The 15,185-nt window shown below is 33.8% G+C and overlaps 1 protein-coding gene across 1 annotated transcript in view; it reads left to right on the forward strand.

Moving 5' to 3' along the window:
- The window catches only part of LOC111060639, a 39,668-nt gene that overhangs the window by 14,884 nt on the left and 9,599 nt on the right, over window positions 1–15,185 (forward strand). Inside the window, exons 5-6 of the mRNA XM_039424725.1 lie at window positions 5,966–6,088; window positions 6,949–7,036. Of these exons, the coding sequence (XP_039280659.1) occupies window positions 5,966–6,088; window positions 6,949–7,036 (211 nt within the window). The remainder of the gene's footprint in view (window positions 1–5,965; window positions 6,089–6,948; window positions 7,037–15,185) is intronic.

A 15,185-nucleotide genomic window follows, 5' to 3' on the forward strand; every position in this document is an offset into this window, starting at 1 on the left:
TGAAAACAAGATGTGCCAATTTATGATTCATCATAAGCTCCATGGGTATGTGACCAGTCGATTCATGAAAATTGTTGTTGATGACAAATTCAACCTTATCAATATACTTGTACCAAATATTATGCTTATTTACAGGAACGTAAGTTCTCAATATGCGATTGACCTCTTTCAATGGTCTTTCACTAAGATTTGCCTGGGGATGATAAACTGAAATGTAGTAATATTTTATACCTAATCTTTCCATAGATTCTTTCCACAATCTGCTTTGAAAACAAGTACCATTATCACTGATTATATATTCAAATTTACCAAATTCATTTACATATTTCTCAACAACTTTTACTAAATTATGAGCGTTAGCCTTAACTATAGGATACAACTTTGTAAACTTAGTAAAGCCATCATGAATAATGCACATCCATTTGTACTTGCCACCTGGTAATTCTCCATAAACATCAATGAACACTTTGTGATGTTTTTTCTCAGAAATTATGGTATGCATTTCTAATAATTTCTTTTCATTTGATGTCTTTACAAGTTGACAATACTTACAGTATCTTATAGTTTTGGTAACAAGTCTGTAACAATCTTTTATGTAAAAAGTTTCTTCAATAAATTTGCATGTTTTTGATATACCTACATGACCTAATCTTTCATGAAATTCAACTATCAATTCTTCATACAGTGCTGAAGGCACACAAACTTTCCAAAAACTATTCTTTCCAGATTTTCTAGTGAACAAAAGATCATCATTTACTTTAAAAAATTTGTTGATATTCAAATTACCTGTCTCCAACTTTTCTCTTACATTTTTTAACCAAACATCATCTTTTTGAATTTCTTTGATCTTCTTTACTATCTCGATTAACTTGTTATCACTCTTAATGATATTCAATACCTTGAATTCATTTGAATTTCGATTTTCTAAATTACCTTCATAATCAGTTCTAGAAATGATATCTGGCACAATGTTATCCTTTCCTGCTACAAATTCCCACTCAATATTAAAATTCTGTAATGCAAGAATCCATCTTCCCAAACGACCATGTCCTATCTTACATTTTTTTAAAAAGGTCAAGGCTTTATGATCTGTACGGACAACTATTTTTTGATTACCAAAATAATTTTGAAGTTTCATCAAGCCAAATAATACAGCTAAACATTCTTTCTCACATATTGTGTAATTTAATTCAGATTTCGTTAAGCTTCTGCTAGCATATGCAATGACACAGTGTTCCTTATCTTCACCTTCCTGAAATAACTCAGCTGCAATTCCTACATCACTGGCATCAGTGGCCAAAATGAAATTTTTGTTATAATCAGGATGTTTCAAGATCACACAGTCGATGAACCTATCTTTGATTTCTTGAAAGGTATCATTATCTTTTTCAGTCCAAATGAATTTATTTTTCTTGCATAGAAGATGCTTAAAACGATTTGTCAAGTATGAATAATTTTTCTGAAACTTTCTGTAAAAATTACAGAGACCTATGAATGACTGCAATTGTTTCAAATTTTGAGGAATGGGAAATTTCTGAATAGCATTTAGCTTAGAGTCATCTGCTTCAATACCATTTTTACTGATAATATAACCCAAATACTTTATCTTATCTGCAATAAATTTCGATTTATTCAGTTTCAACTTCAAATTACTTTCCCTCAACTTATTGAATAATAGTTCAATTCGACTGATATGTTGTTCAAGAGATATACTAGAAATGGCAAGATCATCAATATAAGCAATAGTAAACTCACAAACCTCTTCACCTAGCATTTTGTACAAGCACTTGATAAATTCAGAACCACTAATATTCAATCCAAATGGTAGATGTGTATATTGATAAGTCTGTCCAAAAACATTGAAAGCTACATACTTTTTACTATCTTCAGTTAATTTTACCTGATTGAAACCTTGAGTGAGATCAAAACTGCTAATGTAGTTGCACTTATTGAAACGAATGATCAAGTTATCTATTGGTTCAGTTTCTGTAAAATCCCTTATTATGTACTTATTTATTTCTCTTCCATCTAAACATAATCGAATTTCATTGTTTGGCTTTTTCACTACTACCATAGGGCTTGTATATTCAGAGCTACCTGGTTCAATGATTTTCTGATCTAACATTTTCTTCAATTCTTTCTTGACTTGATCTCTATACTGATATGGAATCGGATAACTCTTCTTATCTAATTTCACATCATCTTTCATTTTAAGTTGACATAAATAGTCTTTTGCAGATCCAGGACTATCAGAGAAAATATCTTTGTTATTTTCAAATACTTCAATTAATTTGTTTACCAATTCAGGAGATTCATCGCTTAGCTGTAATCTTAAATTATCAATCTGCTGATTCCATAAAGTATCAAACGTTTCTTGGTCTCTTACTATGTTAACATGAAAAAGTCTATTGTACTTCAAGGTATCCTTTTTTATAAATGGAAAACAACAATCTTTCAGTGATATCATATTTTGATTAAAATCAATAATTGCTCCAGCATCTTTTAAGAAATCACAACCCACCAAAATATCCACATTTAAATCTTGAACTATAAGAAAAACTATTGGCAATTCTAACTTACCAAAAAATACCTCTAACATAATCTGTTTATTTATCTTCTTATGTCTCATACCAGTAGCTACAACTATACTTACATTAGGAGCTGGTACCAAGTTCAACTTGAGATTGTTTTTCTTCATTTCATCAACAAGTTTCTCATTAATTACATTTACCTCAGAGCCGGTGTCAATAATCATTTGATATTTCTTATTGAAAATTTGTACTTCTATTTCTGCTAAGTCATATCCAGTAGGTGGAGTATTCTCTTGTTCCTCCAATAGTTCATTAAAAATACAACCTATCATGTATGGTTCTTCTTGACAAACAATTTCAGATTTACTCATAGCTTCATCTACCTGAATTTCTGGAGTATGTACCATATTAACACTTGATGCTTTAATATGACTTTCTTGATAACTAGGCATTACTTCATTACTTAAATTCTTACAGCTATTTTCTTGCACATGAATTTGACTGATTAATTCTGGCTTTCTTACTTCAAACCTGTTTGAAGTTTCAGTTTCAAAATTTATTTTATTCATGTCTACAGTTATATCAAAATTTGACCTTTCCTTAACTGGGAGAGCAGGGCTGTCGTTTCGTCGTCCCATTATTAGTTTAAAGGAGCATTATGTCTTGGACGATTTGCATTTGTCTGATTTGAAGTTTGAGCAGGCATATAACCTGGCGGTGGGAGGCTGAAATCTAACTGGTAGTTGTTAGCTGGTCGATTTGGATTTGATTGATTTGAATTCACAAGTTGATGATTTCTATTATCTCTGAAATTATGCTGAAAATTTTGATCTCTATGACCATTATTGTTTGGTCCATTTTGGTACCGTCGATTTTGGAAATAATTCCTACCTCCTTGATACTGCTTATTATTATCATGAAACATCACACCATTTGAATTCTGAGACCTATTTCTATCATCCCTATGTTCACTCTGATGAAAACTTATTGTTTTATTTTGACTTCCAGCTTGAGCATTGTTATGATCACGGGGCATTTGTCTGTTTACTTTGTAAGTGTCAGTATTGTCAAACTCATTCAACAAACAAATAAACTCATCACTAGTCTTAATGTTACGAATAATAGCAGCTGTAGATATGGTTTCATCAAAATGACCTTTCAAAAACTTGAAAATAGTATCTTTATCTAAGGCTGGAATTAGATTCTTAGCAATGTTGAAACGAGAAATATAATACTCAGTAAGATTCTTAGATAAGTTTGGCTTATATTTTCCAAATCTCAAATCATCTCTAGCAGATGACTGAATGTTGTCTGACCACATTCTAGCAATGAATTTCTCTTTAAATTCTTCAAAGTTATTTATATCAAAACGGATGAAAATCCACCAATCACGATGAGCAAAATTTGAATTAAAATTGTTTTCCAAAATACCCTTAATTTTGATCCAGTTTGTGATTTCATTTCTCTCAAGATACTCGGTCAAGTTTACTAAGAAATGCATTGGATTCTTTTTGTCAATTTGCATTTGGAATTCAAACCTATCGAAATTACTATTGTTACCAGTATGATTACACATCGGTTTTGTTGACATGTTAATTTTATTTATGTTTTTTCTAACCTCAGTTATAGCAGCTGTATTTTCTTGACAATCTATTTTCAAAGAGGATAATACCTTGATTTCCTTGTCTACTTTTTCGTTTAATTCTACAACCTCTTTTTCAACATGCTTAATACTTTCATTATTTTCTGCATTGATAGCATTTTGTGTCATATTTTGTTGCTCAACTATGATCTTATTTTTATTTACTCTTTCATTAACCTCACTGACCCTATCAGAAACTTGAATGATTTTGTTTTGCATTGATGTTTCTACATCTAACATTGATGTTTCAAGATCATTAGTTTTCTGCTGTAGATGACCTATTTCTTTGTGATTTTTACTTAATGTATCATTTATCTCTTTTATTTCCCGCTTTGTACTAACCTGATCTAGTCTTATGCTAGCAAATTCTTGCTTCATATCATCAAACCTAGCATTAAACTTAGCATTTTGCTCATCAAATCTAGCATTTTGCTCATCAAATCTAGCATTTTGCTCATCAAATCTAGCATTTTGCTCATCAAATCTAGCATTTTGCTCATCAAATCTAGCATTTTGCTCATCAAATCTAGCATTTTGCTCATCAAATCTAGCATTTTGCTCATCAAATCTAGCATTTTGCTCATCAAATCTAGCATTTTGCTCATCAAATCTAGCATTTTGCTCATCAAATCTAGCATTTTGCTCATCAAATCTAGCATTTTGCTCATCAAATCTAGCATTTTGCTCATCAAATCTAGCATTTTGCTCATCAAATCTAGCATTTTGCTCATCAAATCTAGCATTTTGCTCATCAAATCTAGCATTTTGCTCATCAAATCTAGCATTTTGCTCATCAAATCTAGCATTTTGCTCATCAAATCTAGCATTTTGCTCATCAAATCTAGCATTTTGCTCATCAAATCTAGCATTTTGCTCATCAAATCTAGCATTTTGCTCATCAAATCTAGCATTTTGCTCATCAAATCTAGCATTTTGCTCATCAAATCTAGCATTTTGCTCATCAAATCTAGCATTTTGCTCATCAAATCTAGCATTTTGCTCATGTTTCAAATTATCAAATCTTTGTGTTAGGAATGCTATAAGATTTGTATCATTTTTAGCTCCTACCATACTTGTTTCATTTGATATTTCTACTACTTTCTCATGACTTGTTACATTTGAAACGTTTTCACTTACAGCTACACTATCGTTTGAGTCATTGTTTAAGGTTAGGTCTAAATCTTGTGATTCTTCATCTAAGTTTTGAATGTTTTCACTGGATAAAACTTCATTATTTTTATTGCTCTCCATCTTGCTACTGCGTAAAAAATATTTATTCATTAGCATTTGAATAATTGCAATATATCAGTAACTCCCATCAATAGTTTTCCCTTGTACCGTATTTATTTATTATTCTCTCAATCTTTTTGTATTGTGACTATTGTAATATTCGTTTCATAATAATTATAAAATAAGCCTGTTTTTCCATTCCCAATAATTTTATGATTGTGTTTTTTGTCTCTGTTGAATGAATAATAATAAGTATTGTCATAGAGAAACGATAGCGTAAGTCGATTACTGTCGATTTTTACTGTTTTGTTGGGGTGAGAGTGTATGAACGGCACACAGTATGAGAGACTACGAGCTTCACACAGCTCCACGGGAAAGAACTACGTGGATTATCGGCTTGAGATAACAGTAAAAGTTGTGACATAAACGTCCTATACCATGGGATATCTACTTACGCTATTGTTTCTCTATGGTATTGTATAGGATATTGGTAGTAGTATCGAAGTATAGACTTCTAAACGCTAATTTAGAAACAAAATTTTTGTTTTTTCATTGTTCAAAGGAGAGAGATCAGTATGTTCCTGACGATTCTCAGACAACAATCTATGGATTCTGTAATGAAGACAATAGTAAAATTTCCCTGAGGTGGCAGCGAGATTTCACTCTCAGTTTCGAATTCCAAAAGGTGATGTACCGTACAAGATTGACCATTTTTTGCATGTAAGGTACCGTAGCAATATTCATCTACAGTAATATCTAAATAAATTCAATTATTGATTATATTGGAACTATTTATTCGAAATTTGTCAATGCAATGTGGATTATTAAATTATAAAATTCAAATATAAATAGAATAATACAAGTACCCATTTAAAAATTGTTTAGTCACAACGTTTCGACTATATGATGCCATTACCAAGTGAAACATGTTATAATAACTAAACAATTTTAAAAAGGCGGGTAGCCTATTTAGATTTCTATTTTCATTTATATTCAAGAGTAGCACTAATAAAGAAAAAAAACAATTTTATGGAATTTAATTTTGGAATTGAAATTAGGAAACTATTAGAATTTCTACTAGAATTAGTGAATTAAATAAATGTGAAATCAAATGAATAGTGGAATTTCTTGTACTTAAAAACTTATAAAAATTGTGGGACAAATTCAGTAACTACATTTTAGCGCTATAGTTTTGTAATCAATTTTATATCACCATCTCAAACAGGTTTAGTACCTCGAGATGCAAATACTCAATTGGCATTGCATTTTATTTTGTAATAGTATTTACTCATGTTGTAAAATTTGTATTGCTTTTATTATGTATTTTCTAAGATGTTGTAATTTTATATTTCTGCCAATAAACATTTTCATTTTCAAAAAAAAAAAAAAAATACAAAAAAACATCACATTTCACATTATATAATATACATTTTGTTGATGTATGGTATCTTAATATTTCGAACCATATTATATTCATTCTATCTCATGAAAAATAATGTTCTCAATTGTTCTTGCAGACTGAAATTTAAATTTCTATTTTTACAGACACCAGGTGGGGAAAGATGGTTTGTTGAAAATATTGAACTCAAAGTTGACACAAATAATAGGATATTCGAACATTTTATCAATAAAGGTAAGAAAAATAATATTTAAAAAATATTAATACAATAAAATATGAATTATTGATAAAAATAAAATAAAATATTAATAAAATCATATTAACAAGACAATAGTAAGTAACAAGTAAATTCTTAGTATAGATTCAAGAGGTAATTCAGGTTTCATCGTTATCTCATTTTATGTCAGCTACTCGTTCTCAAGGTTCATTTAAGCTATCATGTCAAGGTTCATCACGTCTCCATTCATGAAATCATCACAGATAGGAACGTTTGTACTGTATTATCGTTCATCCCCTCATCATCAAATGGGCTTCAAATTCTTTTGGAGAGTTGTCTTTGTAAATATATAATCTTAAATCAATTGAATAGAAGGTTAAGAGACTTTAGTCATAGCCACCTCTAATACAAGGCCCCGGCCTACGATATTGCAACGTCGCAGCTTAGGCCTAGAATCTAATACATGATTGGTGAAAAAGATTTTTAAAAATAACAGCTGATCTTCTTCACCAATCATGTATTAGATTCTAGGCCTGCGCTGCGACGTTGCAATATCGTAGGCCGGGGCCTTGTATTAGAGGTGGCTATGCTTTAGTTCAAGTAATATCATAGGTTGTACCTATCCCATTATAATTATTGAACGAGCAATTTCCGTATTTTTATATCTGTTTATTTATCTGGTTATTTATATTTATATCTGGTTATTTATGTTCAACGGATCTCGAAAACAGCTCTAACGATTTTCACGAAATTTGGAACATAGTAGGTTTGATATAAAAATTCGATTGCACTAGGTTATCCTTGGGAAAACTTGCTGAACGACATTAAAAGGATAATTCATCCTTGGCTGAAACAGCTGTGGATAGTAAAAAAGTGAGTGAGCGAGTGTGTGAAAAATCAAAATATCGCATCTCCGAAATTCATAAGATGACATATAGCCAGCTGTGAAATATAAACACGATCATTTTAGAGAATTGTGTTCTGTCATAGCCACTTCTAATACAAGGCCGCGGCCTACGATATTGCAACGTCGCAGTGTAGGCCTAGAATCTAATACATGATTGGTGAAAAAGATCAGCTGGTATTTTTTTAAATCTTTTTCACCAATCATGTATTAGATTCTAGGCCTACACTGCGACGTTGCAATATCGTAGGCCGAGGCCTTGTATTAGAGGTGGCTATGGTTCTGTTCATCAATAAATAAAAATAACGAGCGAAGCTCGGTGCCCTGATATTAGTCTAATTATTGCAGTAAAATTAAATCTAGAATCCTCATTAAAATGATAACAGTGAAATGATACTTGCATTAATAAAATGTTATGAAACTTGAAATAATCAATTCCACCAAGTAGGCCTGTGTAAAAAAGAATTGGATGTTTTTTATGAGTGCTTGAAAGATGACTTTTAATAAAATGATTGAATTTTTTTATATATGTATATAACTCTTCTAATTTAAGAGAAATACAGCATTTAGCATTGAATAACATGTGTTTTCCAGTTTAGAAAACCCAAATTTGTACAGAATAAATTTGTCTTTGGAAAAAGGGCACATACACAAGCAACTTTTCAAGCATATTTATTGGAATAAATTATAAATATAATCATGTATCATTCTCGATCAATATATTGAATTTTGATTTGGTACCAACAGAATGTTTAATTCAATTATAAAATACATTGATCCACCCAAACTAAAAACTAGTTTACTTGTAGTACATTCTACACCTTACTTTCTTCAAGACTTTCCGTTGACGTCTCCTTTGAAAAACAACAATCCCAACTCATTTAGACTGTAAGAGAATTTCCTTTGAATGGCTTCTCGAAAGTGAGTGATAATGTTATTGAAAACGGTGTGTTTCGAGTGTGTGGCCAGCAAAACTGAGTAGTCAAGTAGGTAGTAAGTGAAATCAGGAGACTGCTTCGGCATTGGCTGCTCAATTCCTGTTGTTGTATATCGTTCAGCATCTTCAACTTCTAGTTGATGGCAGGTATTGCATGCTGGCGATGTAATGTTTGTTAATTTGCATTTGGAGTAGAATTCTTTCTTATAATTGGTCCTTTTCACTTGTACACAAATAACTCCAGAGCCATCCATACCACGGTCTCCTGTTTGTCCCATATTGCCGCGTGCACCCATGTTACCTTTTCGATTCTGCATTCCAATTTGAGATGAGTCACTCAACTCGATCAGCTGTTGATCTCCTGGCTGACCTCCAATTCCTCCTTCTCCACCTATACCTCCAGCCCCCCCACTATATCCACAGTCACCATCTTCTGTAGTTACTTCAACTTCTATATGAGAATCCTCACAAGGATATTTGATACAAAGAAATTTCATGGGTGAATCACCATGAACACCTGATAAGCTTTTATTCAAATCAATAGACTGTATTCCTCTATCAAATGTATATCTAATGCTATTATATCCCAATTTCAATTTTTCTTGCACACTCCTCCCAGGAAGACCTCTCTCTCCCTTTCTACCATCAGCACCTGGCCCTCCTCTGCCACCATTCGACTCAATCAGCAGATTTTCACCGTTCACAAACTGCAAACCAATTCCAAAAAAGCTGCCTCCATTGCCTCCTGGCAGCCCTGGTCTTCCATCTCTGCTATCATCCACCCAGAGTTTGTCATGAGAATGTTGAGCTCCATTCTGACCACTGATCTGTATCCTCCTCTGACCAATCACTTCCCATTTTGGGGCGGCTACAAACATATTCAATCCTCTAAAAATGTCAGCAGTGTCCTCATCCAGGTAAACAGTGTCAACAGCTAAGAGAGCGACCTCTTTCACAGTGACATTGTTGCAGTGAGATCGAACCAAATCTCCAGAATTGATCTCTGCCAAACGAATTCGGAAACCCTTAACTATAAGTCTCCCATTTGCATCACAGGTAATATTACTCGGCTTCAATAATGTGTTTGTGATGCTCTCAAGCTCTGCCATTTTCTTGGTGTCACCTTGTGCATCAATGAACCGTTTCAAACTCCCAGTCATGTCCACAAATAGATTCATCAATGCATTTTTCACTATGGAGCCCTCGTGGAAAATTGTTGAGCGGATTTCTGTCTTGTTTTTCTGCATCTTATAGCTTAATGGTCCACTGATGAAGTAGTTGAGGTACTTGTACCATAGCACCTCATCCTCTGCATAATTCTTCACTTGTCCAATGGCAAGTGTCCATGTTTTTGGATTGATCACCAAATCTGTGTCGACAAATTTCATCAGCATCTCCTCATATTTCTCAACTACACGTAGGTCCATCTGTTCGTTGTAGTTGATCTGTGATGATATTCTCTGTTCAGAAATGAAACTCACGATCTTCCAAAAAAACTCATGGTAGTTTTTAGTCTCATCAAGGTTTTGTAACAGCTGCTTCAGAGCAATTAAAAATGGTTCCATGTCTAAGAGTAACTGATGGAAACTTGTGTAGTTCTGAGTTTTTTTAATAACAAATTCATTCAGTTTGAAAGACAGTTCATTGACTTTAAGTTTTAAGTTTTCACTTGTAAGTTTTAAAAGACAATCTAGATAAACTTTTGCTTCATTGGACAGTGTGAAATCGAAGTCATTCTTGTTCACCTCAACAGCATTCAAGTTGATGATAGTTTTTGTGAGTGATTCCTTGTTCTTGTCAAGCAATGGCATGTTCATAAGGGTTCCAGACTTGTATGGGCGTCGAAACACACTGATTCTAGTTGCTTTTCCATTCTCGTCTCTAGCTTGGAGACTTCGCAACAGCTTTATCACTTTCTCATAGAAATCACGCTTACTTTTTTCTATTTTCTGACCAATCTTTTCTTCTAGAGATGTTCCTGTCTGATTCAAGTAGTCCATTATGCTCTCAATGTGCATTTCTTCAGTTACAATTCCAGAAACAACATTAATGTCATCAGTTGTGATATAAGTCAGAGGTATCTTAGTTGCAATCAGTGCAATATGATCTTTATATCTGTCAATATCAACCAAGAAATCATTCAAATGACGAAGAGTGTTCACAAAAGTATCCTTATAGAGGCTTTGCTGTAGGGAGCTGTAGTTTTCCAGGACTAGGATCTTCGCCTTCTTGAATTTTCTAGTTACTGATTTCATGATATCCATGGAGACAATTTCATGTGCCGAACTTCTGGAGTCGTGGAAACCTGGTGAGTCACAGAAGTTGATTGTTGCATTGTAGTTGACAAACTCAGGGTAGAGTGTGAACGACTCAGTCACTGATGTTCCAATCTTCTCTCCATCTTCGATTATGTATTCGCCGGTGTCTGAGCGCACCTTCTTCGACTGCAGTTTGGGATTTGCGGTCAGAAACTGCACCAAACTGGTCTTGCCACTGCCTGCTTTGCCCAGCACCAGAATGGTTTCATCAGCTGTTGACGAATCGGTCTGCTTTAGTGCAGCTGTTTCTCCATCGTTGAGAAGTTTTGTGATGAGCGAAGTCTGTTGTTGAATGTAGCTCGAGTCAGCCTGACAGTCCAAGTGTTGTCCAGGGCTGGGACTAACTCCATTGTCCTGCATACAATAAGAGCATTAATTCATAATATTAGAATAAAACTAAGAAAATCAATTGTTTTAGCCTAAATATCTAATACAATTCTGAATAACATGATTTGTCGAAACTGAAGAGGCCTATCTTTTCTGATATAAATCAGAATCTTATATTCATAATCTCCAAAAAAAGAAATAAATAGTTCTAGAAATAAATCGAAAATTCCCCCCGAGAAGTAGGAAACTGTGATTCCCCGTAAATCCTTTTGTGCCAGCATCCAGCACCTCATTCATTTTTTAAAATTCTCAATTTTCACTCCTTAAGATCTGTTTATTTTAATTCATTGACTAGTTGGCCCGGCGAACTTCGTACCGCCAAATAGTTGATGCATCTCATGACAAACTTTAGCTGGATGCACACCTGAGGAGGCGCGATGCGGCATTTTGCATCCAGGTGATTCTTGCTTATTGGTTTGAGTGGAAGAGCTCACACACACTGAATCGGGCATGGCGTGGAACGGTGTGATAAGGCAATCTCCATAAGATCAACACTTTGTATCACCAAGCCGCGCCTCCTCAGGTGTGCTTATATAGCCTTAGCTTAATCTGGTGCACTATATTTTTATGAAAATTATCCAACAATCAGTATTTACATTTACAGTATATCTCAATATGGAATTCCTATGTGCATAGTTAGTTGTGCAGCAGTTTGTACCTATTTTTAGATACAGTTGAATGAAGCTTGCAGGGAAATTGAATGGTATATCTCCTTGCAGCTGATTTTCATGTGCATTTTCTAAATGTGCAGCATTTCGAGTTCTACGACCTCGTTCGTACGTACCTTAGACCTTACGGTAGTACCTTTCGAGTTCTACGACGTCGTTCGTACCTTAGACCAGATACATAGAAGGTATAGATTCCTTCTATATATAGAAGATATAGATTCTATATCTGGTCTAAAGTTTGTACCGCGGCATTATTATTAGAATTAAAATTTTGTGAATCAGTAGAAAGAAAATAGAAAAACAGATCTACCGACGGCTGTTGGATGACGCAATGCGATTAAAGCAGCTGATTTTTATTTCTGTGTGTGGCCAGCTCACAAATCTTGTCCCATAAAGGTGGGCGCACACAGATCGTCATCGGACGGACGGCACCAATACCTACTATTACTACAGGCCTCACAACTAATTAATGACGTCATAACATGTAGATTGATTCTTCCTAGATCGTAGTAGTTTATACTAGCTTATCAATGTAACTTTTGTTACTGTATCAATTTTTTATTGGATGGAATACTACATAAATTTCAGATTAAAGAAATCTGTATTTTATTAAATATATATTTTATTGAAATAAAAACACTTTATTCCACAAATGCAATAATTTTTACATACTTTCAGCTTGATAGACATAGGCTTACTCGATTTAGTGATAGAGCTATAGATAAATTCATCTCAACCAAAAATACTCAATGATAACCTGTATCAGAATCAAAGGAGAGGTAAATCAAAGATAAACCAAATTAGATATAACTCTTTTTTTAGGAAATAGGCTCCCCCAAACTTGAACACAATAAATCTGTGGTACAAAGAAATCCATCAGGAGAATGTTTTCCAGTTAGGTGAAACCTTTAATATAAGGATGTTATGGACAGTTCCAACACTTGGCTTTTACTTTTTAATTTATTAGTTAAAAAGTTCTTTCACACACTTTATTACACTGTTCTTCCACACTCTCATTACACTGTTATTTCACATTTTATTTACACTGTTCTTTCACACTTCAATTAAATTTTCCACTCACACTTTATTTACACTGCTCTTCCACACTTCATGTAAACCGTTGTTTTGTAGAATTGAAGTTCTTTCTTCTCATCGCTCGTATCCATTTTCGTTCAAAGTTTCATCTTTCGAAAAAGAAAATACCGTACGGAAACTTTTGGAGTCTTGTTATAATTTCCGCGACAATTATATGTACACAACAGTATCCCATGATTTAAAACCCCAAATTCATTATTACTTTTTACAAACGAATATTAGAAGAATGATAAACAAACCATATTCATTGAAATGGAAGACCGTGAAAATTGAATTTGTAATTCCAATTTTGTTGATTACCATATGAGATGTGATAACAAGCATCAGCGCTCTTATTTCGCTTGCTTACCGCCAGTAGATCATCGATGATCTACATGTGATGACGTCATAGTTTATTAGAGATCAGTTGTGGGGCCTGAAGTAATAGTAGGTATTGACGGCACGCATCGGACGGATCGGATGATTAGATTTGATGCATTGTTTTCAATTTCCGCATCCGTATAGGTATGCGCACTACAATTATTGAAAACAATGCATCAAATCTAATCATCCGATCCGTCCGATGCGTGCCGTCCGTCCGATGACAATCTGTGTGCGTCTACCTTAAGGATTACATGAAAACTTTGAAGGACCGTAGGAAAGAGTCCTGAAGTCGAATTATAAATTTGATAGGTCATAAATCTGGTCCTGAACATAACCAACACGACTAAAAAAAATCATCAAATTCGCTGCACACATAAAAAAGTTATTGAATGTCAAAATTTGAGGCTCGATTTTTATTTATATAGATATGGCTAATTTCACATACGGTTTGTTCGGTTCGCTTTCTATCGATTCCGCTAAGTGTGAAATGGTAATTCGGTACCGAATAGAAACCGCACAATACCGAACTTCCCCTCGACACAAATAGGGTCCATCAGATTTGAATTTGTTGATAGGGAACAGCAAACAAAAATAAAGTATTTCACACCCGCTTGGTTTAGCTTCCGTTTCTTTAAGATTACAGTAACTATATAACCTGATTATATATAGTTACTGTAGGTTCGGTTTCTGTTTTAACCTGATAGCAAGATGATAAAAAATGATCTCTTCCAAAATCTTCAATGTCAAAATCATATTGTCAATTCATTATGCTGCTGCCACCAATCTACAGAATTTGTAAAAATTAAAATACCTCATATTATGTTTGAGGAGAAAATAAATAACCTTATAAGGACCGTGTGAGGACCTGGCATGTATGAAAGTATGATTCGTTTTAGGCCACGAACAGAAAATTAACAGAACCGTATGGAACCTTGTTAGTGTGAAACAAGCCTAACAAAGAATCACAATAATCAAAGGATGATGCAGCAGGCACACCTACCTCTTTGGAGGTTGAGGTTCAAGGTGACAGAAATAAACCATGAGAATGAGAAAAAGAAGATCAAATAAAAAAAAATGAGAAGGGATGAAGAAGGAGAAATGAAAGTAACTAGGATGAGGAGGAGGAAAGATAAAGAAGGAGAAAGAGAAGGAATAGAATAGAATTGCTGCCTTTATTTTTACCTAGGAGGGCGGAGTTAGGGCGTAGCCGGCCCTCTCTTACACTCAACCCTCCAATACAACGCTAAATAATTACTAGATTAAACAAGTCAAATTCAGAAAAAAATATATAAAATATATACAAGGAGAGAGACAGGTGGCGGTGAAAGAAGGAGAAGAAGGAATCTTGGAAGAATGAGAAGATGAGAAAGAGGAAGAGGAAGAAGAAAACAAGGAGGAGGTAAATGAGAAGAAATAGGAAGAAAAGAGGGCTCTTTATAATTTAGCAAGTCGGCAAAGTCTAGAGAGGTGAAGCCGTTTGCAAATTTTGTCTTC

Source organism: Nilaparvata lugens, chromosome 3 (assembly GCF_014356525.2).
Source record: "Nilaparvata lugens isolate BPH chromosome 3, ASM1435652v1, whole genome shotgun sequence".
Taxonomy (NCBI): domain Eukaryota; kingdom Metazoa; phylum Arthropoda; class Insecta; order Hemiptera; family Delphacidae; genus Nilaparvata; species Nilaparvata lugens.